The sequence below is a fragment of the Dendrobates tinctorius genome, unplaced genomic scaffold, assembly GCF_039654945.1.
Source record: "Dendrobates tinctorius isolate UK_male_01 unplaced genomic scaffold, ASM3965494v1 ptg000256l, whole genome shotgun sequence".
Lineage (NCBI taxonomy): Eukaryota > Metazoa > Chordata > Amphibia > Anura > Dendrobatidae > Dendrobates > Dendrobates tinctorius.
Genome location: NW_027361923.1, coordinates 4,998,796 through 5,023,976, shown reverse-complemented (window position 1 = coordinate 5,023,976; position 25,181 = coordinate 4,998,796). Strand labels below are relative to the sequence as shown.

The 25,181-nt window shown below is 45.2% G+C and overlaps 1 protein-coding gene across 1 annotated transcript in view; it reads left to right on the top strand.

Annotated features, from left to right (window-relative positions):
• KBTBD3 (kelch repeat and BTB domain containing 3) overlaps positions 1-20,734 on the top strand; it is a 30,946-nt gene extending 10,212 nt beyond the window's left edge. Inside the window, exons 2-3 of the mRNA XM_073558378.1 lie at positions 2,932-3,167; positions 12,929-20,734. Of these exons, the coding sequence (XP_073414479.1) occupies positions 2,956-3,167; positions 12,929-14,531 (1,815 nt within the window). The 5' untranslated portion in view covers positions 2,932-2,955 and the 3' untranslated portion in view covers positions 14,532-20,734. The remainder of the gene's footprint in view (positions 1-2,931; positions 3,168-12,928) is intronic.
• Positions 20,735-25,181: the final 4,447 nt, after the last annotated feature.

The following is a 25,181-nucleotide window of genomic DNA, read 5'->3' as shown; positions in this document are numbered from 1 at the left end:
TCATTTGTGATTGACCACAGGCGAGTCAAAATTTGTTTCCATACTAACTTAATGTAAAGGGTGCGAGCGTCACAGCAAGCTTTAGGTGTCTTTCCCTCCCATTGTTTTTTTGTTTTAAATTATTGTTTATCATTTGCTCTTTTGTATTTAACACAAATTCTCTATACAAAAAAACTTTCGCTTGATTCATTTTTTTCAGGCGATATTACACATTATGTATTTAAACTTCATGGGTGCCAATAACAATGGGCAGGACTGTATACCATCTGTATATACGTGAGTGTACGACTACGGCCAAAAGTTTTGAGATTGACACAAATTTTTGTTTCCACTGTTTTCTGCTTCAATGTTTTTAGATCTTTCAGTTGGATATTTCTACAGTTACTGGAGTACAATTATCATCATTTCATAAGTTTTTCATCTTTTATTGGCAAACTCATCAAGCTTTTGCAAAGACTCAATATTTGCACCGCTGACCCTAATTTTATAAGACTTCTGCCCTTCACCCCTGGCTGGATATCAGCTTCTGGGCCAAATCCTGACAGGTGACCGCCCGTTCTTGTCCAATCAGTGCTTGGTGTTTATCACAATTTCTGTATTTTGTTTGTACTCTTTTTTTGGTGGATTGACCACAAGTTCTCAAAGGGACTGAGATCGGTGAGGTCTCCTGGCCATGGACCTAAAATGTCACTGTTTTGTTCACTGAGCTGCTTAGTTATCACTTTTGCGCTGTGGCATGGTCTGCACCATGCTGGAAAAACAATTTTTCATCACCAAATTTCTACTGGATCATTGGGAGAAGTTGGAGGATTTTTAGATCTTTATTCATGGCAGAGTTCTTAGGCAAATTTGCCTGATCTCTTCTACTATATACAACAATATGTCATAATTGTTTTATATGGAGGCAATGGAGAAACAAATGCCTTAAATCTGTGCCGCCATGTGGAAAGGATGAAGGATGCCCATCCGAGTCTAACGGTTTATTTGCCAACGCATTTGGAAGCATACATACTTTAGTTCAGGACAACCATGATAAAAATACAATAAAAATACTTGGTTGTCCTGAAGAAGAAGTATGTATACTTTGAAACGCTTTGGCAAATAAACCACTTACACCCGGATTGGCATCCTTCATCTTTTCCACATGGCAGCACAGATTTAACCCATTAGTTTCTCTATTACCAGCACTTTCATATTTTCGTGGGTCTGCAGCAGCCTAGCGTTATCAGGGGTTGTGTGCCCACAACCCAACCATTGGACAATTCTTTTGGCATTTTACCCAGATAAGACCCTATTTGGCTTTGCATCTTTCCAGTCTTCTTGTATTTGCATAATTCTTTTATATAGCACAAATCACAGTCTCCTTTGAAGCCCAGCCACAGGCTTCACAGCGTGCCATTGCTTTCATGGAACAGCATGCCCACCAGGCCGTGTGCAGTAAATGCTTCTGTCAGAGATTGATAACAGCATTTAACAGGTTATCAGTCACGGGTACAGCCCCATTTCACTCACGACTGTTAGGGCACAGTTAGATGGCCGTATACATCAGTCGTAGATCAGACCGTAATGTTCGGACTGGCCGGTCGCTCTCTCCACTTGAGTGTGACAGCTTGATGTCTTTTTTTGTATTTCTATGCAGCTGTCACGCTCGGGTCTGGAGAGCTGCTGGCCAGTCCGAGCATTATGGTCTGATTGCCGTCTGATTTTTAAGGCCATCTGATTGCACCCTAACAGCCATCATTTGCCTCTTAAAGCAACATGTGGTGTCGAGCTCTGCCCGCAACCTGTTAAAAGTTGCTATCAAACTCTGACAGCGGCAATAACAGCACACCGACATGGGAGACACAGGCATCGACACGCCTGTCGGTGCATCTGTGACTTCATCCCGGGTCCCCATTGGGTCTCTATGGCAGTGGGGAGTCTATTGAAGCCCTACATTGTTCTCATTACCGACGTCCCTTGAAACCTAGCCTCTGGCCGAGCTTCAAAGGGGACCGTGATTTTTACTACATGCAGCAATCCTGTGGAATCGCTGTATATAGCAAAAGTGATCGATCACAGGTTCAAATCCCCTGAGACTAAAAAATATAGTAAAAAGTACAAAAAAAAAGTTTTACAAAATATGAAAAAAACATAAAAGTTCAAATCACCCCCTTTTTCCCCTATTAAAAACAAAGATAATAAAAAAAATAAAACAAAAAACATATGTGGTATCATCACTTCCAGTAAAGTCTGATCTATCAAAATATAAAATGAATTAAATCAATTGATAAACACCGTAAGCAGGAAAAAATTAAAAACATCAAAATTGCGCTTTGTTGGTTACCGCAATATCTCAAGAAATGATGCAAGAAGCGATCAAAATGTCATATCTATCCCAAAATGGTGTCGATAAGAACATCATCTAGCCCTCCTAAAAATACCCAAAACTCACACTTGCTCCTTTGAAAGAAAAACAAAAATGTTTTGGGTTTTGGGAAAATGGAGACACAATCCCAAAAATTTTATATTTTTCAAAATTCATAATGGCAAGTTCAGGAGTCATGACGCTGCACTCTCAGCTCACCGGCCTCTTTCCCCACCCACCTCCCTCCTCCTGTGACTGAATGACAGGTGATTCTTGTGTGAGTGTCCTGCCTTCTCCGTCAGAGATCTTGAGCAGGCGCCATTATTATTTGGGGCAGTGCATGCACTGTCATGTTCTAGTCAGTTCTAGTAGTTCTAGATTTTCTGAGAACTTCACTTTTTGCAATGCTAAGTTTAATATGTACATGCAACAGATGAAAATTTGCTGTAAAATTTGTAGATGAAAATTGTGCTACATCCAAATTTGTTGTTACAGATCCTCCTCCACGTGACATAACCATTCGATTAATTTTATTCCATAGCTATACACCAATATGTGACTTATGTTTCTGTTCCTACCCTAAGCTTTCCCATATTTCCGGGCTCGATATGGACCCATTTGGGAGAGTAGTGTGCAATGGTTCGTTATCTGCTGAAAAGAAATCGGTCTCCTTGGTGGCGGAAAGTCACGGGCAACAAATTTTAACTGTGCTGCAGAACTTCAGGGAACAAAACATATTCTTTGACTTCAACATAACGATGAAAGATGAATCTATTCCATGCCACCGTTGTGTCCTGGCAGCCAGTAGTGACTTCTTCAGGTAAGATCCTGTTGGTATATTTGAACATGAACGTTATTTCCAGGGGAAAAAATATGTATATACATAGCTTAATCACATTTACATAGTATTAGCCCTGGTGCCCTGGTCTGGTCGTAGCTGCTAAATCCTGGACCCTTGATCTTTGGCTAAAAAACCCTATAAAATATATCTTTATTAGTTATACAGTTGTGTGAAAAAGTGTCTCGCTTTTGAGGACCTTTTAGTGTACTTCAGTTTTTGTCAGACAGGTCCTATTTAAGTGATTTCTTGATTGAGAACAGGTGTGGCAGTAATCAGGCCTGCGTATGTCTAAGTAAATTCAACTCAGCTTCCCAAAGATGTGATGCACCACAGTTAATTTATGTTTTAAGGGGGAGGAGGGCAATCACTTTTTCACACAGGGCCCTGTAGGTTTGGATTTCTTTTTCCCTTAATAATGAAAACCTTAACCCCTTTCCGACATCGGGTGTAACAGTACTCCGATGTCGGACACCCTTTCTTTGATGTGGGCTCCGACACCGAGCCCACATCTTTCCCAGCACGTCAGCTGTTTTGAACAGCTGACGTGTGCCCAGAACAGCTGCGGGTGGAATCGCGATCCACCCGCGGCTATTAACCCATTAAATGTCAAACTCTGACAGCGGCATTTAACATGCGCTTCCAGCAATCGCGCCGGAAATCGGCCCATCGATGACCTTTGTCACGTGATCATGGGTCACCGATGGGTTGTCATGACAACCAAAGGTCTCCTGCAGACCTCTATTGCTGTCATAGCCAGATTGCTATGAGCGCCACCCGGTAAGTAATTCTGCTACATACAGGCGATCTGATCATTGCCTGTATGTAGCAGAACTGATTGGGTTATGGCAGCTTCTAGTCTCCCATGGAGACTATTGAAGCATGCCAAAAGTAAAAAAAATATTTTTAACCCCTTACTGAACCCTGACAGGATAGTACGTCAGCGGTCAGTATCCCCTGCTTTGAGGTGGGCTCCGGCGGTGAGCCCACCTCAAAGCCGCAACATATCAGATGTTATAAACAGTTGACATGTGCCCGCAATAGGCACAAGCGTAATTGCGATCCTCCTGCGCCTATTGACTAGTTCAGGGGTGGGGAACCTTTTTTCTGCCGAGGGCCATTTGGAATTTTATAATAGCGTTTGGGGGCCACATAAAATTAATAATGATGAACGAGTATACTCGTTGCTTGGATTTTCCCGAGCATGCTCAGGTGTCCTCTGAGTATTTTGGCGTGCTCGGAGATTTAGTTTCTGTCGACGCATTTGCATGATTTCCAGCTGCTGGACAGGCTGAATACATGTGGGGATTCCTTAACAAACAGGCATTCCACACATGTATTCCGGCTGTCCAGCAGCCACAAATCATGCAGCTGAGGCGACGAAAACGAAATCTCTGAGCACACCAAAATACTCGGAGATCACCCGAGCAAGGAGTATACTCGCTCATCACTCATTAATAAACTTAAACATTAGCCACCTATATTTATTCATACATTTATATAACTCCTACCTAATGTGATGGCTGGATTGACTTCTCTTTGGTGAAGCGTTTGATATTGGGAGGTATTGATGATGTTGCTACTCGCAACTGGTTTTCTAAGTTTGCATCAGTCAATCTTGAGCGAAGGCGACACTTTGCAATGGAAAGTTTTGAAAAGAACTGCTGACAGCAATACGTTGTTCCGAACACAGATGCATATTTCAATGCACGTCTCCTCACAGTGGGAAAATCATCATTGTTCACATAACATTTATAAAGCTCCAGCAACGGGAGGTTATTGTCCCTAGCTTTCAGCTCAGCATTGTTTTGCAGCTGAATGATTTCGTGTCGTAGGTCATCCGGCACATCAGCTGGTCCCACATTGAATGGTGCAGCCAAGATGTCCAGTTCCATTTGTTTACTTTTGATATCCTTGAATCTTTCATCAAATGCTTCAATTAGTTTGGCACATTCACCAGCATATTCAAGTGTCGTGGAAGGCTTTTGTCTTTCCAGAGTGGGGAAATGAACTGTGTTATTCCTTTCAAGTTGCACTTTCCACAGCTTTAGGTTAGCTTCAAATGATTTCACGTTTGAAAGCAGAGCGCTATGGCCGGTTTCACACTTGCGTTTAGGGCCGCAGCGTCGGCCTGCGCACTGCCGCCGCTATGCCCCGCCCCCTGCCGCGCCTCCTCCGGTAGCTCCGCCTCCGGGCGCATGACGCTACATGCGTCATGCGTCCCCTATCTTTATCACTGAGGACGCAGGCCGTGCGCAGTATGCGTTTGGTGGCGCATGCGTCCTTTTGACGCTGTAATGACGCTCCCGATTGGCTTTTTTCAATACTGCTAATGCATTGGCACAAACCAGTCACACAGGTTTGCCTTTGACTTCAACAAAAAAATAATCATTTGTCCATTTATCTTGAAAACCTCGACACTCTGCATCAACTTTTCTTTTCTTTACGCTGGCCATTTTGTCTCACCACTACCTGAACCTATTTGAAAAAGAAAAAGCATGACTGAGCAAATTAATTTCAAGGGAACCTATCACCTGTAAAAACGCTATTAGCCTGCAGATATAGGTTAATAGCGTTCGAATCCTGCTTGGCGCCTGCAGATTGAACCCCGCTGCCCCGATGAACTTTAATTCTCCCAGCAGCGTTATGGTTTCCGTCATGGAGGTGGCGCCGGTGTGGGTTCAGTCACCGCTCTGTGTATGGAGAGCAGCGGCTGTAACCGCAGCCTTCCGCACTGACTGACAGCTGCTCTGCACTGGAAACCATGAAGGGGGGCGCAGTTACAGCCTCTGCTCTACATTTACAAAGCCGTGACTGAACACCTTCTGGAGGATTAGAGTGCATTTCCTCCCAACAGTAGGGTTTTATATGCAGGAGCCAAGCAGGTTCAGAACACTACTAACCTGCAGATTAACCCCATTTCTGGGGCCTGAGCCCTGAGGTATACAAACATATACAAGTAGGGGCACAGTCAAACAGTTGAAAAAGGTCCTCATTAGGCAGCACAAGTCCCCAATATGCAACACAGGTCCCCAATAGGCAGCACAGGTCCCCAATAGGCAACACAGGTCCCCAATATGCAGAACACGTCCCCATTAGGCAGCACACGTCCCCATTAGGCAGCACAGGTCCCCAATATGAAGCACACGTACCAATTAGGCAGCACAGGTCCCCAGTAGGCAGCACAGGTCCCCAATATGAAGCACATGTCCCCATTAGGCAGCACAGGTCCCCATTAGGCAGCACAGGTCCCCATTAGGCAGCGCACGTCCCCAATATGCAGCACACGTCCCCATTAGACAGCACAGGTCCCCAGTAGGCAGCACATGTCCCCAATATGCAGCACATGTACCCATTAGGCAGCACAGGTCCCCATTAGGCAGTACACATCCCCATTAGGCAGCACACGTCCCCAATATGCAGCATGTCCCTATTAGGCAGCACACGTCCCCAATAGGCAGCACAGGTCCCCAAAATGCAGCACAGGTGCCCATTAGGCAGCACACATCCCCATTAGGCAGCACACGTCCCCATTAGGCAGCACACGTCCCCAATAGGCAGAACAGGTCCCCAATATACTGCACACGTCCCCATTAGGCAGCACAGGTCCCCAATATGCAGCACACGTCCCCATTAGGCAGCACAGGTCCCCAATATGCAGCACAGGTCCCCATTAGGCAGCACAGGTCCCCAATATGCAGCACAGGTCCCCATTAGGCAGCACACGTCCCCATTAGGCAGCACACATCCCCATTAGGCAGCACACATCCCCAATAGGCAGCACAGGTCCCCAATATGCAGTACACGTCCCCATTAGGCAACACAGGTCCCCAATATGCAGCACACATCCCCATTAGGCAGCACAGGTCCCCAATATGCAGCACAGGTCCCCATTAGGCAGCACACGTCCCCATTAGGCAGCACACGTCCCCATTAGGCAGCACACGTCCCCATTAGGCAGCACACGTCCCCATTAGGCAGCACACGTCCCCAATAGGCAGAACAGGTCCCCAATATACTGCACACGTCCCCATTAGGCAGCACAGGTCCCCAATATGCAGCACACGTCCCCATTAGGCAGCACAGGTCCCCAATATGCAGCACAGGTCCCCATTAGGCAGCACAGGTCCCCAATATGCAGCACAGGTCCCCATTAGGCAGCACACGTCCCCATTAGGCAGCACACATCCCCATTAGGCAGCACACATCCCCAATAGGCAGCACAGGTCCCCAATATGCAGTACACGTCCCCATTAGGCAACACAGGTCCCCAATATGCAGCACACATCCCCATTAGGCAGCACAGGTCCCCAATATGCAGCACAGGTCCCCATTAGGCAGCACACGTCCCCATTAGGCAGCACTCATCCCCATTAGGCAGCACACGTCCCCAATAGGCAGCACAGGTCCCCAATATGCAGCACACGTCCCCATTAGGCAGCACACGTCCCCATTAGGCAGCACACGTCCCCATTAGGCAGCACACGTCTCCATTAGGCAGCACTCGTCCCCATTAGGCAGCACACGTCCCCATTAGGCAGTACACGTCCCCAATAGGCAGCACACGTCCCCAATAGGCAGCACAGGTCCCCAATATGCAGCACACGTCCCCATTAGGCAGCACACGTCCCCATTAGGCAGCACACGTCCCCATTAGGCAGCACACGTCTCCATTAGGCAGCACTCGTCCCCATTAGGCAGCACACGTCCCCATTAGGCAGTACACGTCCCCAATAGGCAGCACACGTCCCCAATAGGCAGCACAGGTCCCCAATATGCAGCACACGTCCCCATTAGGCAGCACACATCCCCACTATGTAGCACATGTCCCTATTAGGCAGCACACATCCCCAATAGACAGCACAGGTCCCCAATATGCAGCACAGGTCCCCATTAGGCAGCACACGTCCCCATTAGGCAGCACACGTCCCCATTAGGCAGCACACGTCCCCAATAGGCAGCACAGGTCCCCAATATGCAGCACACGTCCCCATTAGGCAGCACAGGTCCCCAGTATGCAGCACAGGTCCCCATTAGGCAGCACAGGTCCCCAATATGCAGCACACATCCCCATTAGGCAGCACAGGTCCCCAATATGCAGCACATGTCCCCAGTATGCAGCACATGTCCCCATTAGGCAGCACAGGTCCCCAATATGCAGCACATGTCCCCATTAGGCAGCACACGTCCCCATTAGGCAGCACACGTCCCCATTAGGCAGCACAGGTCCCCATTAGGCAGCACAGGTCCCCATTAGGCAGCACATGTCCCCATTAGGCAGCACAGGTCCCCAATATGCAGCACAGGTCCCCATTAGGCAGCACAGGTCCCCAATATGCAGCACACATCCCCATTAGGCAGCACAGGTCCCCAATATGCAGCACATGTCCCCATTAGGCAGCACAGGTCCCCAGTATGCAGCACATGTCCCCATTAGGCAGCACAGGTCCCCAATATGCAGCACATGTCCCCATTAGGCAGCACACATCCCCATTAGGCAGCACACATCCCCATTAGGCAGCACAGGTCCCCAATATGCAGCACACGTCCCCAATATGCAGCACGTGTCCCCATTAGGCAGCACACGTCCCCAATAGGCAGCACACATCCCCAATAAGCAGCACAGGGCTCCATTAGGCAGCACATACTGACCTGACACAGCAGCACCGGTGACCAGGATGATGAAGATGGCAGGCCGGGGTGACTAGGAAGGCAGGCCACAGACCGCGCAGCTTACACTGGGTAGCGGCGCGCGGTTACTCGTCCTGGTTAGTATCAGGGCGCGGGGGCCGCTGGGGTCCGGCGGGGTGTGCTCAGTCCCCGTCAGTGCCTGCGGCTGCACGTATCAGTGCGCGGTATCCAGCGGGCGGGGCTAGGAAGCAGAGCAAGAGTCCTCCTCTGCTCCTCTGGCATCAAGGTACCCGATCGCGGCTCTGGAGCGACTGCGGGCCGGATCAAAGGATATGGTGGGCCGAATACGGCCCGCGGGCCGGACGTTCCCCACCCCTGCAATAATGGGTGATCAAAAGATCGTATCTGCACCAAAATGGTATAATTAAAAACGTCACCTCGGTGCGCAAAAAAAAAGTCCTCAAAGTTATGGCTCTGGGAAGAAGGGGAGCAAAAAACGAAAATGCGAAAACGAAAATACCTCCGGGGGTTAAATTAGAAACTGCATTTTGTGATTACTTCTGTTATCTTTGTCTAATATTTAAATTTGTTTGTTGATCTGAGACATTTAAATGTGACAAACATGCAAAAGAATAAGAAATCAGGAAGGGGGTAAATACTTTTTCACACAACTTTATATTAAAAATAATAGAGGAAAAACAATACAAGACCAAAATCTCTACTAAAATACGAGGGGCCAGAGAAAGGCAGGAAAGGAAATAATTGTTGGTGGTATAGATATACATTCTCTAATTATACATGATATCACACCCTGCCTGTCCGTGGAGTTTGGCGCCATAGGGTTAGTGATCTGGCACCTCCGCTCTACGTGAGCTGCATATCCCTATAATGCCTTCTGAAGCACCAAATACCAAAACACCAAGTGAAAAAAAACATAAAATTACTGCCCCATGGCAAACAGTAAGTGCGAGACAGCTCTTGTATCAGACAGTGCAGCAGTTCCGCAGACAGTGTACAGTACAATGTAAGTCTATGGGATTTACAATCCGCTGTGCACATGCTGCGGTTTTTTCACTGCGGAAAAGCTGCGGTTTTAAATCCGCAGAAAGAATTGACATGTCAGTTCTTTCTGCGGATTCCGCTGCGGTTTGACACCTATTCCATTGTCCAGGTGTCAAACCACAGGGGAAAACCGCTGGCCAATCCGCAGGTCAATTTACTGTACCTGCGGTTTTACCTGCGGATCCATACGGAAAAATCCGCTGGTGAATCCGCAGCGTGTGCACATAGCCTAAAAATTACTATCACCTATGCAGATGTCGGTTTTTAGGGAAGTAAACCCTTAATATCAGACAGGGGCGGGACTACCGCAGTCGCAAGGGTTGCAGCTGCGATGGGGCCCAGGGTCCTTAGGGGCCCGATCGCGGAGCTGCAGCCACTCATTTGCTGTGGAGCTCTGCACTTTGATTGGCTGCTCTGTGCGCACAGGACCTGTGATGAGGTCACAGGAGGGGAGGAGTCAGGGGTCACATGATCAGGAGCCTCGTGTATGCAGGACTCTGCCGTGCTGGTTGTCATGGTGCTGGGAGAGGGTAAGTTTATGTGAGGGGTCAGGAGGAGTTTACTGGATGGATGTAGCAGAGCTATGTGTGTGTACAAGGTGTACAGAGCAGAGCCATGTGTACGAGGTGTGCGGAGCAGAGCCGTGTGTGTACGAGGTGTATGGAGCGGAGCCGTGTGTACGAAGTGTATGGAGCGCAGCCGTGTGTGTACGAGGTGAGCGGAGCCGTGTGTGTACAAAGCGGAGCCGCGTGCGTACGAAGTGTACGGAGAGAAGCCGCGTGCGTACGAAGTGTACGGAGCAGAGCGGCATGCGCATGAAGTGTACAGAGCAGTGCGGCATGCGTATGAAGTGTACGGAGCGGAGCTGCGTGCGTATGAAGTATATGGAGCGTAGCGTATACGAGGTGTATGGAGCGGAGCGTAGCATATACGAGGTGTATGGAGCGGAACGTAGCATATATGAGGTGTATGGAGCGTAGCGTAGCATATGCGAGGTGTATGGAGCGGAGCGTAGCATATACGAGGTGTATGGAGCGGAACGTAGCATATATGAGGTGTATGGAGCGTAGCGTGGCATATGCGAGGTGTATGGATCGTAGCGTATACGAGGTGTATGGAGCGGAGCCACGCGTGTACGAGGTGTATGGAACGGAGATGTGCGTGTATTTTGGCATTGGGGGGCCCCATATGAAAGTTCGCACCGGGGCCAATAACTTACGCCACTGATACCAGATGTTTGAAAGATAAATCAATGTTTAAATAGAGGTATAATAGTTTTATTCATACACCTCCTGTCCCCACTACTCATATACAGGTCCCATAAAGTCTCAGTGCAGATAGTCTTTTCCCACAAAATGAGGTATGCCGATGTGCTTATACTCAGCATATCTCTAAAGGCAGTAATATCTCTAAGTCCCAGCAAATTGGGACGCTTATCAAGCTATTGAGCATATACTATTTTATGTAGTGCACCGGTAGCACCATATGCAGTGAGGAAGCAGTGACCCACAAAGTTCAAACACAAAACTGCTTTAATGTGTTTCTTCACAGCATTAAATGTACAAATTCACTCAAGTGCATATGATCTCAGTGTCCACTTCACACAAGTGCATATAATCTTAGTGCATAGTATTAATGTCCATTTCACGGCACTACATACTACACGGCATCCTTCCGTTTACACAGCCACTAAACACGCTGGACCTCCCTTTGTCCAGTTATTGTGGGCGACTGTACCGCCGTGTCAATGTCTCTTACTCACAGCTTTTCACAAGACACGTCCTCCTTCAGTTTACACAGTCACTAAACATGCTGGACCTCCCTTTGTCCTGTAACCGTGGGTGACTGCACCTCCATGTCAATGTCTCTTACTCACAACCGTATACAGTCCATGATATCCTCTGGATTACAGCCGGGAACCATATCCTCCTGTTTGCAGTCCTTAAACACGCCAGTCCACCTCTGACCAGTTACCATGGAAGACAGCACCGCTGTGTACGCTGTGGGTGCCAGGCCTATTGGCTCTGCTCTGTCCGGTGTCTCCTTACACAGACAAAGCTCTGCAGAACCTCTGCTCTGCACTCTCACCTACACCAAACTGAAACTGGCCCTGACACACCCAAACCCTTTCCTACAGGGCTTTTATCAAATGAACCTAAGGCCCTCAGCCACATGGAAAACTCAGGCCTGGAATTAAACAGACTGCATGACTACCATTCCACAGTCTGTTTCACAACATAACATCCCAGAGCAGGTTTTCCCTACATCTGCCTTGGACACTAGCATGTCCAAGACTAACACTTATTTTTATTATTTTTAGTCTGCATTTCAGTAACAGCTATGCTGTGCACTCCTATGGCCTTCATATGCCTCTATGCACATCCTGGGGAGAACACACAGTGGACTCCTACCTGTGGCATCGGTCACTGCTTCACCATTGCAATCATAGCTATGCCTGCGACGCCCCCTCATCATGGCCTCAATATGCCTCCGTGCGCACCCCTGGGAGAACAAACAGACCCCTACCTGTGACATCGGTCACTGCCTCACAACGTATATATTGAACATAATCGTATAGGACATTTTAGATATTATGTCAGAATGTCTGCTTGGACTTAGCGATATTACTGGCCTTAGGAATATGCTGAGTATATGCACATGGGCATACCTTCTTGTTCTTGCTTCATTCTCCTGTCTGTGTGGAACAGTGTTCTTAAAGTTCCCGGTGTGAATGGATCAGTAGTGAGCATGTGCGACCACAGCTTAATTTACAGTCTTTAGGATTGGTGGTCACACATGCTCACTCCACTTCACTCACAAAGGTAGTTTTGGAAACCCTGTTTTTGGGATTAGCAGAGGTCTCCCTGATTGACCATACATTATATTTACCTTAAAGATGGGTATTATATTTACTCTTTCAAGGAGCAAATATGGATGTGGACAAGTTAGGGTTTCCTTGGTAATCTGTGCACCTTTTTAGGGTTTCTAAAAACAACTTTTTTGCTTGGTACTATAACTTACATGACTAATTTAGTTCTATTGCCTTTCAGGGCTATGTTTGAAGTAAATATGAAAGAACGAGATGGAGGAAACGTCATGATCAGCAATCTGTCTTCAAAAGCTATAAAAGCATTTCTGGATTACGCCTACACAGGCAAAGCCGAGATTACAGAAGGAAATGTGGATATGCTATTTCAGATGACCGCCTTTCTCCAGGTGCCTCTACTTTCAAAGGCATGCAGTGATTTTTTAATTAAGACCATTGACATAAGTAATTGCCTGTCACTCCTGTCGTTGTCAGATAGTTACGGTTCCACCCGTCTGTTCGACTGTGCCTTAAACTTTGCTCGACGGCATTTCCTATTGCTAACACAATCTACGGACTTCTTGGAGTTGAATGTCGGGGTGCTAGAAAAATGCCTGGAGGATGATGACCTGAATGTTCCAGATGAAGAGTTTGTGCTCATGGCTGTCCTAGCTTGGACGAAGCATAGTTTGGAAAAGAGAGCATGTTTTTTCCCCCAGTTGATAAGTAAGGTTAGACTACATCAGCTCTCACAATCTTTTCTTCAAAATCTACTGGATTCTGAGGAGCCATTGTTAGCAAGCACGGACTGTTCATCAAAGATCAGAAATGCCATACGATGCATTGAACATTTTGGGGGATTATACCCGGATGCCCGAATTTCGACTACGGAAAAATATATCTTTGTCCACAAAACAGCAGAAGATGGAGAAACTCAGTACACATTTTGCTATAATATCAAAACTGATAAATGGATGGAGCTTCCTCAGATCCATATCATTGACCTCCCTGGTTCTAGCTTATCTAGTTTTGGAGAAAAGCTCTTTATCACAGGAGGATGTACTGGTAGCTGCTGTCGTGCCGTGCGGCTTCATATTGCCGAACACCACCATGAAGCTACTGACAGAACCTGGTGCTACTGTCCTTCAAGCAATAACTCATTTTTAGTACCAGCCATGAAAAAGCCAAGAACCATGCATACGTCTGTCATAGCCCTCAACCAGTTGTTTGTGATTGGTGGGAAAACCAAAGGAGCACAAGACATTCGTAGTCTACTAGATGTCGAAGCTTATAATCCTTTAACTAAAGAATGGAAGTCAGTTGGTCCACTGCCAAGAGGGATATACTATCCTGAAGCAAGCACGTGCAAGTCCTTCATTTACGTACTGGGATCCGAAGTTGAGATCACAGATGCTTTTAATCCTTCGCTTGACTGTTTTTTCAAGTATAATGCAGACACAGATCAATGGTGTGAACTTCTGGCAGAGTTTGGACAATTTTTTCATGCCACTTTAATCAAAGCCGTTCCCGTCAACAGCACCTTGTACATCTGTGACCTTTCAACATATAAAGTTTACAGTTTCTGCCCCGAGACTTGCGTTTGGAAGGGTGAAGGGTCCTTTGAGTGCGCTGGTTTTAATGCTGGGGCAGTGGGTATCGAAGATAAAATTTATATCCTGGGTGGCGATTATGCCCCGGATGAAATCACTGACGAGGTTCAAGTCTACCACAGCAACCGATCGGAGTGGGAGGAAGTGTCCCCGATGCCCAGGGCTTTAACCGAATTTTACTGTGAAGTCATTCAGTTTAATAAGTGCAGAGATCCTTGGGGTGTTAGCCATTTGTAAACTGTTTCATTCATGGACATTACAGGGACTGTGAAATCAGAAAATTACCTATTGTTTATAGAGAACCTGTCTAGTAAATTCATGCTCTCTGAATTATAGACAGCATGGATCAGAGAGAGGCTTAATCATTACAAATATTTCAGAAATCTTGCACTTTTTACACCTGTCAGTAAGCCTTACACCAGGCTCATACTTCTTGTTCCGTAAAAGTCACTTTGCAGCAGACACATAAACATAGGCATTGGCTCCTAGGCTCCTGTCTACTCCCATGCACCACGCCATGGTGTCACGGGGTTGCCGCGACAGTGTGGAGCCAGAAGACCGCAGCGTCTGATTGCTCCTACTCCGGCGCTTAGAAGAAGTACTTCTTCATTTTAAATGTGTTATTTCTTCTGGCATAACAGGGGTTAATCGGCCATGTTGGAAATCCCTGTGCTCACAGCTGAGCTTGGTTAGCCACTCATTTTCCCTTTATAATCTGGGCTCTGATACTAATCCTCGTCAGAGCTAGCATTTGCTGCATGGCTAACGGTGGGAGAGGAGCACATATGAGAATGAGAGTTGGAGGAGTTATTAGTGACTGTTGCTTTGTTTGTATGTTTGGTAATTCCCTATCCTCTGTTTTTGTTTATTCCCTTACTTTCACACCCCGGTGTATTCCTCTGTTACATATGAGTGAATATTTTGAATGCCTGGAGTTTTCTGTTAACCCTTGTCTGTGTTGCCTTGTTTGTTGGGTTGGTGTACTACGGTGCACAGTAGCACCCCCTTTTCCCTGGGTGGGGGAAGAGAACAAATGGAGGGCTAACTTAGGAGATAAAGCAAGGGGCGGAGGCCCCGTCATCTTCACCATCTGAAGTACCCTGGGGAGCAGGTCGAGCTAGGGCGTCCCTAGTGTTAGGGACAGGGAAGGAGCCCCTGGTCCCGAGTCACCTGGCAGCTGTGACGTGACACATGGTCCATGCAGTCTTGGTGCAACTCCCAGATGATCCCTTTATTGGTTACCGCATACACAAGGCAAAAAGTACGAGCAATGTTTTGACCACATAGGGCCTCTTTAAGGCAAATATATATATATATATATCTGAAAAGCGGGCGGCAGTCGCTTGCATTTTAACACTGAATAGTATATATGCACATTGGCTCTACAGCTCACTGATCAAAAGGACTCATAGATTAATAGTTGGCTAGGAGATTACCATATTACAAAAAATGCATTGATAAAAAAAATGCAAAAAATTAAGCAAAAACAAAAATTAAACCACCCGAAGTTGGATGGATGAGTCTACCTCTTCTCATATATTGTGTGTCATTTTTACACTAGCCACTAAGCCCTAATTCTAGACTCTCTCACTTCCTACTCTTTTTAGCCGCTACATGGACATACAGTGGATATAAAAATAATTTCATAACTTTTTTCCTCATTTTAATGTCACCCATAGTCTGTACAAATCCATTGAGAAAGAAACTGAAATCGTTTTTGTGCAATTGTGAGCAACCTCTTATAATTGGGGATGTTGTTGCACTCAGAATTAACCCATCAGATTTACACTTATGTTACATAGTAGTCAGTACACGGCCGCCATCATTTATAGGGACTCTGACTAACTCCATATAAAACTCAGCTGTTCTTGGAGAATTCAAAAGTCAGGGTCTGTAATCAGCTTACAACACAGCAAAGGGATCTCATTGTTGAAAGTTATCAGTCAGGAGTAGGGCACAAAAAAGGGAGTGCAGTTTTTAGAATGTTGTCACTTTTGGGTATTTTCTGTCATATAGACCCCTCAAAGTGACCCCTCAATGTGATGTGGTCCCTAAAAAAATGGTGTTGTAAAAATGAGAAATCGCTGGTTGACTTTTAACCCTTATAACTTCCTAACAAAAAAAAATTTGGTTCCAAAATTGTGCTGATGTAAAGTAGACATGTGGGAAATGTTACTTATTAAGTATTTTATGTAACATATCTCTGTGATTTAAGGGCATGAAAATTCAAAGTTGGAAATTTTTAAAATTTTCACCAAATTTCTGCTTTTTTCACAAATGAACACAAGTTATATCAAAGAAATGTTACCACTAACATGAAGTACGAGAAAACAATGTCAGAATCGCCGGAATCCATGGAAGCGTTCCAGAGTTCTGACCTCATAAAGGGACAGTGGTCAGAATTGTAAAAATTGGCCCGGTCATTAACGTGCAAACCACCCTTGGGGGTAAATGGGTTAAATATGCCATGGAACACTGTGAAAACGTCAAGAAGAAATGGCTTCAAATTGGCACAAAAGTGATAATACTTAGAACTGGATGTCCTTCAAAAATTGATGATTAGACAAGAAGAAAATTAGTCTGTGAAGCCTACATCAATATTAAAGGAACTGGAGGAATTTCTGATAAGTACTGGTTGTGTACTGCACGTGATAACAGTCTCCCGTATTCTTCATGTGTGTGGCCTGTGGGGTATAAAAATAAATGCTACATTTAATTACTATGTATACAGTACATATACATAAAAATCTGATTGAAACAATATGTCACTTTCTAATGTCTCATCCCTAAGACTGGGGACCGTGAAGAAAAGCACCAGGAGTCAAACTTGATTTAAAGGTTTATTTTTGTATAGAGGTTTTGTTTAGAAATTGCATGTTGTGAGCTATTGTATAGTTTTTGTACCTCGCCTGTGCCCTCCATTGGAGTTAATAGTACTGATGAATTTTTGATTGAAGCAGCATCCTAGGCAATAAAAAAATGTGAACAAAGTCACACCAAAACAGCAAACGAGGTGAGGATTCATGTAGACCCTTCCCGGAGGAGAAGGTCCTCAAAAAACTTCACCATTACTCTAAGCCAGAAGGCCACGGCGCGAGTCAGAGATCTTCGATGTTCTCCCTAGCCAAACCCGGGGCAGAGCCGTTTTCGTGCTCCCAATGTCCAACCAAACTTGCACCCTAGAGTAGCAGGGAACCCTATGTAACCTTAATTTCTCAGCCCAAAGATGACCGGACCTCCAACTGGGTTTATAAAAATTCCCCTTCCTAGCCCGGAGTCAAGTAATTTGGAAAAGCTCAACGCGACGGTTCTTTGTCTTCAACGTATTATATGTCACAATGTATTAGGGTCTCCTTGTGGAGAGCGACAAGCCAAGCCTGGCATGTCAGAGTGCGGAGACTTATAGGCTAAATCTGGGAATTTAAATAGCCAAATTGTCTCTTCAGAAAGGTGGTTCTAGAGTTCCAGTCCTCTTCCTCTTTGAAGAGACAATATGTAACTTTGTACAATGACTACGATGTGACACCTAACGATCTGTCATCTTTAAAGTGGAAAAAAGAGAAGGCTGGTAGTGCAATAAGAGACTGCGCTGCTGTGGTAGAATTCAAGGATTTTAGGATTTTAACACACAATCCGAGGTCCTGAGGGAAAGGTTCCTTGCTCAGAGGTATTCCAAAAAACTCATTAGTTCTACATGTGATAATGTTTTTAAAACTTTTAACCAGAATATTCTCCTCAGCAAATCTCTGGCTAAACAAAAGAAAGATGATGCTGAACTCTTTAGAACAAATTTTATTACAACATTCAGTTCACAACAGAACAGGATAAGAGATGTTCTAAATAATTTATGGCCCATCATTAAGAAGGACCCGATACTTAATGGGGTCCTTCCAGACAAACCTGCTATCACCTTCCGAAAGGCCAGGTCATTAAAGAATATTCTGGCTCCAAGTAGACTTCTACCCCAGAAGCCTACTACCCATACCATTTCATCACCAGGGATTTATAAGTGTCACCGTCCTAATTGTGCTTGCTGTCATACCATTTCACACTGCACGTCCGTGTTTGTCCACCCCATTACACTTGAAAAATTTCCCCTCAAATTCCACCTCACTTGTCATTCCTCTCATGTTATATATGTCATTTCCTGTCCTTGTCCCAGATTGTATGTAGGTCGCACTACACAAGCACTACATTGTCGCATTAATTCACACCGTCACAATATCAAAATAGGCTTCCAGAAACATGGACTTTCACGACACTTTGACACCACACATTCCAGAGATTTCAGTAAAGCCACCATTTATCCCATTGATCATATACCAGACCACATCCCCAATAGGTTTCAATCACTATGCAGAAAGGAAGTTTTTTGATCTACAAACTCAAATCTATTGAGCCCAATGGTCTTAATATCATCAATGATGCTTTTTATTGATTTTATTTTGACCCTGTGTTTTAATATCTTATCCTTTCAATTCCTTTATATCATCATCTTCGTTTTTTAAAGAAAGAAAAAAAAAAAAATTATGCATTTTTTTTTTTATTTTTTTATTTTTTTTTATTATGTCTTAACACTCAATTTTTAACCATTTTTATATCACCTATTCCAGAGAGTTTCTTCTTGTTGTTCTTCTCTTTTCTCCACCTAGAAAAAAGATATTTGAGACTAGTTTTAGCTATTTACACATGATTTTAACCATTTTCTCCTTACTTTCCAGTTTCACATGTAGCATAGTGGACTAATACCATGAGTTATATTCTCTGAGGCAAGTTCTAATCCACCTCAGGACTCGAGAGCCATTTTTTAATCTTTTACCTCGTGATCCCCCCTGTGTCTTTTTATTTTTTAATCACGTTTTTATACCAACACTCTTTTTATGGCATTTTAAACATCGTTTTAATATGGTTGTAATAAAGTTTTATTGTTTTGTATGATTCATGTATATGTATCCATGCTGACGTGTCGCCTCACTATTCTTGGCGCCTCCCCCTTTTTTTTTTTTTTGTGTATATATACCCCTGCAATGAACTTCTGTAACATGCCCTGATTAAGTGAGCTGGGACTGGCTCAGGAAACGCGTTGGAAATAAAGATACCTTGAATTCTACCACAGCAGCGCAGTCTCATATTGCACTACCAGCCTTCTCTTTGTACCAAGTCCTTGGACCTCGTGCAGACTGCTGCAGCTGTTTTATGCGATTATAGGTGTTGTGACTCTCACAACCCTATCAGGTGAGCCTAACACTTGCTGTGCACTCATCTACTTTCCATACAGACCTACGCATTGGAAGCGCCCTGTCTCCCCCTTTTCTTTAAAGTGGAGTGAGGAAATGTATCTAGGCTGCTTTAGCACACGTCATATGTGCTACATCCAATGCCCATGATATCTGCATTGGCATAGTGTGCCCGCTCTCCATACAGAATAGTAGCTGCCAATATACATTATATAGCATGCCATGCCTATGATGATAGCAAATGCACATATGTACGCCTGATACACTTTTATAAATACTTATATAAATTAGCATATTAATGACTTCAGAGTTTCGATGTTTACCAACGGTTCATGGCATCTCTCTAGAATTTCAGAACATTGCTTTATCTACCATGTCCTCCTGTTATCTGTATGTTACTAAAATTACTTTTATGAACATATGGATATATTTTTTATTAATCACTAAATGGATTATTATCAGTCCCATAGAGGTACCTTATACTGTACCTTAAAGGGAACCCAAATAATTTCAGCCAGGTATTTTTATCTCTGAAACGCTGGGGTGTCTCCGAGAACGACATGCTTTAAGATCCATTGGGGGGGGGGGGGGGCATGCAAGCCTAATTGAACAGGTGGCTGATGAATGATATGGTCAAAACTGCCTAATAATTCAAAGTTTCTTATTTTCATTTGTACATTTTGAATTGAAGTGGAAAGAGGTTATGTCACCAGATTAAAAGTGGCCACCTTTCGCTCTTATTTTATTCCCACTGCTCCAGTGAGGATTCTTTTTCATTTTTTTTTCTACCCCCTACCATACGGTTTCAGACAAATGGAGATTTTTTTAAGTGCTAATTTTTATGATCTTTAGCAAAAGGAAGTGACTCACAGGATCCTCGGGGGCGTGTCCTCTGGCTGCTCTGCAGAATTACTCTCTAAGCATCCTCCTCCATTAATAAAGATCATAAAAAATAGCAGTAAAGAAAAATACCTGTTTGTGCACTACATTTCCATGCATCTCTCCATTATACTAGCCATGAATTTTATCTAGTAACACGACAAACTGTATATTTTGATAAATGTATTAAAATAACATAACTATGCTTTTCTATAATAATGCTTTAAATATACTATGCATAACTGTTTGCTTTATATATATATAATAAATAATTGATATTATAAAAGGCAGAAATGTACATTAAAAAATAAGAACTGGTCTGCTAATTGTTCGATGCATGTGTGACATTCATTTTCTAGTATATATGATAGCTGGGATTCACAGCTACCCAACAACAGTAATGTCTGGGATTGAAGGTAACTCTCATCCCATCCAAGTCTGTGCCATGTCATCTGAGATAAGCATGATGTAGGGACAGAGACCTTGATTCCAAGTGCTTGCTGTAGTTTTGATAAAATCACTGTTTTATTAGCAGGAGATTATCACTACAGGACTAGAGTTGAGCGAAACGGGTCGAACAATTTCAAAAGTCGCCGACTTTTGGCAAAGTCGGGTTTCATGAAACGAAACCCGACCCTAGGATGAGGTCGGCCACGAGGTCGGCGACTTACGCGCCAAAGTCGCATCTCAAAAGTTTGTTTAGCGCTCTTTTTCAGCCAATCAGGATCCACGGACACTGTGGGCAACGTGATGACATAGGCAGGGGTCGCCACCATCTTTCAGAAGGGCATGCAAGTGATTGGCTTGCTTTGGTGGGCGTCACAGGGGTTATAAAAGGGCGTGCACGCCGACCGCCATCTTACTTCTGCCGATCTTAGCATAGGGAGAGGTTGCTGATTCTGTAGGGAGAGCGTTAGGCAGGGAAGAAGACAAAAAAACTGCTTCTGCTGCTAGCGATTTTGCCTGTGCAACACACCAGTCACTGTGTGTGCAGTGCAAGGGGAGGCTATATTGTGGTGGATCAGCGGTGTTGGTTGTTAGGCTGCCTTCTAAGGCTTCCTGACAGCTGCATTGCTGTTTCCCCACTGCTCTGCAAACTGCTTTTTTAAAAGCAATCCCAATTTTTTTTTGTCCTGCTAAGGTACTGAGCGTGTATTTATTCACACCATACAGCGGTGTACGCTCCTCACACAGTACCGTGTAACGGCTGTTATCACAGCCACAGTGAAGCTATCTGTGTGTCACTGTGGAGGACTTGTTCCGTTCTTACAGACCTACACTCTAGGGAGATTCCTATTCTGCCCAATTCTACAATTCACTTTTTTCACACCTGTGCCATCGAGCCTGTGACATAGCGCTCTGATATTCAGTGGGCCTCACACAATCCAAAAGTGTCCAGTGTCCACAAGTGTCTGCAGAAATTCAAAATCTCCCTTATCCTGTAGTCACTTTTTTCACACCTGCTGCATCGAGCCTGTGACATAGCGCTGTGCTATTCATTGGGCCTCACACAATCCAAGTGTCCAGTGTCTGCAGAAATTCAAAATCTCCCTTATCCTGTAGTCACTTTTTTCACACCTGCTGCATCGAGCCTGTGACATAGCGCTCTGATATTCATTGGGCCTCACACAATCCAAAAGTGTCCAGTGTCTGCAGAAATTCAAAATCTCCCTTATCCTGTAGTCACTTTTTTCACACCTGCTGCATCGAGCCTGTGACATAGCGCTCTGATATTCATTGGGCCTCACACAATCCAAAAGTGTCCAGTGTCCACAAGTGTCTGCAGAAATTCAAAATCTCCCTTATCCTGTAGTCACTTTTTTCACACCTGTGCCATCGAGCCTGTGACATAGCACTGTGATATTCAGTGGGCCTCACACAATCCAAGTGTCCAGTGTCCACAAGTGTCTGCAGAAATTCAAAATCTCCCTTATCCTGTAGTCACTTTTTTCACACCTGCTGCATCGAGCCTGTGACATAGCGCTGTGATATTCAGTGGGCCTCACACAATCCAAGTGTCCAGTGTCCACAAGTGTCTGCAGAAATTCAAAATCTCCCTTATCCTGTAGTCACTTTTTTCACACCTGCTGCATCGAGCCTGTGACATAGCGCTCTGATATTCATTGGACCTCACACAATCCAAGTGTCCAGTGTTCACAAGTGTCTGCAGAAATTCAAAATCTCCCTTATCCTGTAGTCACTTTTTTCACACCTGTGCCATCGAGCCTGTGACATAGCACTGTGATATTCAGTGGGCCTCACACAATCCAAGTGTCCAGTGTCCACAAGTGTCTGCAGAAATTCAAAATCTCCCTTATCCTGTAGTCACTTTTTTCACACCTGTGCCATCGAGCCTGTGACATAGCACTGTGATATTCAGTGGGCCTCACACAATCCAAGTGTCCAGTGTCCACAAGTGTCTGCAGAAATTCAAAATCTCCCTTATCCTGTAGTCACTTTTTTCACACCTGCTGCATCGAGCCTGTGACATAGCACTCTGATATTCATTGGGCCTCACACAATCCAAAAGTGTCCAGTGTCTGCAGAAATTCAAAATCTCCCTTATCCTGTAGTCACTTATTTCACACCTGCTGCATCGAGCCTGTGACATAGCGCTGTGATATTCAGTGGGCCTCACACAATCCAAGTGTCCAGTGTCCACAAGTGTCTGCAGAAATTCAAAATCTCCCTTATCCTGTAGTCACTTTTTTCACACCTGCTGCATCGAGCCTGTGACATAGCGCTGTGCTATTCATTGGGCCTCACACAATCCAAGTGTCCAGTGTCCACAAGTGTCTGCAGAAATTCAAAATCTCACAGAAATTCAAAATCTCTCTTATCCTGTAGTCACTTTTTTCACACCTGTGCCATCGAGCCTGTGACATAGCGCTGTGATATTCAGTGGGCCTCACACAATCCAAAAGTGTCCAGTGTCCACTAGTGTGTGCAGAAAATCTAAATCTCCCCTGTCCTATAGACACCTTGTACCTTGTTTTACATTACTATATAGTTTGTTGGATTTTGTCTACATTTCTACCAAAAATGAGGAAGGCTGGTGGAAGAGGCCGTGGAATTGGGCGGGGGTTGGCAGCTGGTAATGATGGTGTTGGTGGTGGATCTGATGGTAGTGGCAAAAGCAAAATAGGACCGAATGCAGGAGGTGTTGAGCCTGCGTCATCGTCTGGCTCCATAAGGCTTCGAAGGCTTAGTTTTCTAGGAGTTGGCAAACCGCTTTTAACGCCAGAGCATCAGGAAAAAGTTTTGTCTTACATTGCTGACTCAGCCTCCAACTCTATCGCCTCATCTACTGAAGTTGTAAAAAGTAAAAGCACTGAGTCGTCATTGGAGGCTCATGTTCATGAACCACACCTTTCCTTGTGTCCTTCACCACAACCAAGATTGAAGGATGACGCAGGCCATACTACTGATTACTCCATGGAGCTGTTTTCACATACCATGCCTGGATTATCAAGTGAAATGGTGAATTACCCAGGCCAAGATGAATCTGACATGGAGTGCACTGATGCACAGCCGCTGATAGATGATTCTGCTGGTACATTCACTCAGAGCACTACATTGTCCTCGCAGTGTACAGAGCCTGATTCTGACCCTGATGAGACTCAGGTGCCCCTTCCCGCACACTATACCACCATACACGGTGACACAGAGGAAGGTGCACATGACATTGAAGAGGAGGTGATGGATGACCCAGTTGTTGACACAGATTGGCATCCATTGGGGGAAGAGGGTGCTGCTTCCAATAGCTCAGATGAGGAGCATCCACAGCAGACATCAACATCGCAACAGCTGTTATCTGGCAGGCCCGGAGCACTCCAAAGACAGGTTCCAAAAATCAAAGAGTTGCTGGACAGCTTGTCCAGAGGGTCAAAACATCACAGCGTGCTAGGCCGCAAAATGTCTGCCAAAGTAGGAAGAGTGCAGTGTGGCACTTTTTTGAACAAAATCCTCATGATCAGGCCAAGGTTATCTGTAAGAAGTGCGCAAAGACCTTTAGCCGAGGGAAAAATCTGAAAAATTTGAATACCAGTTGCATGCTTAGACATTTAACCAGCATGCACTTGCAAGTGTGGACACAACACCAAACCTCAAGTGCCACATGTGCAACTGATCACAACGAAGGTAGTCAGCAGCGCTACATTGTTTCCCCCACTGTAAGCCCACCGGTTAGCACAGCAGCAAATGTTGAGGTGTCGTTGCAAGGCCACAGCAGTCAGGGAATCCCACTGTTATATCAACGAAATACTGATTCTAGGCCATCAGAAAGAACACCAACTCCATCACCATCATCAACCCTCTCTCAGTCCGCCCTGTCCACCGCTACTTCTTCCATATGCAGCTCTCAAGTCCAGCTCACCCTCCCAGACACTATGAGTAGGTCAAGAAAGTACTCAGTCTCTCATCCGCGTACACTGGGTTTGAACGCCCACATTGCCAAACTAATCTCGTTTGAGATGATGCCCTATCGGTTGGTGGAAAGCGCAGCTTTCTGCGAACTCATGGCCAATGCAGTACCACGCTATGACCTACCCAGTCGCCACTTCTTCTCTCGCAAAGCCATCCCAGCCCTCCACCATCATGTGAAAGACCGCATTGTCCATGCACTCAAGCAGTCAGTGAGTGGAAAGGTGCACCTCACAACTGATGCATGGTCCAGTCGGCATGGCCAGGGCCGTTACGTGTCCATCACTGCGCACTGGGTTAATGTGGTGGATGCAGGGTCCACAGGGGACAGCGGTGGTGGGACAGTGCT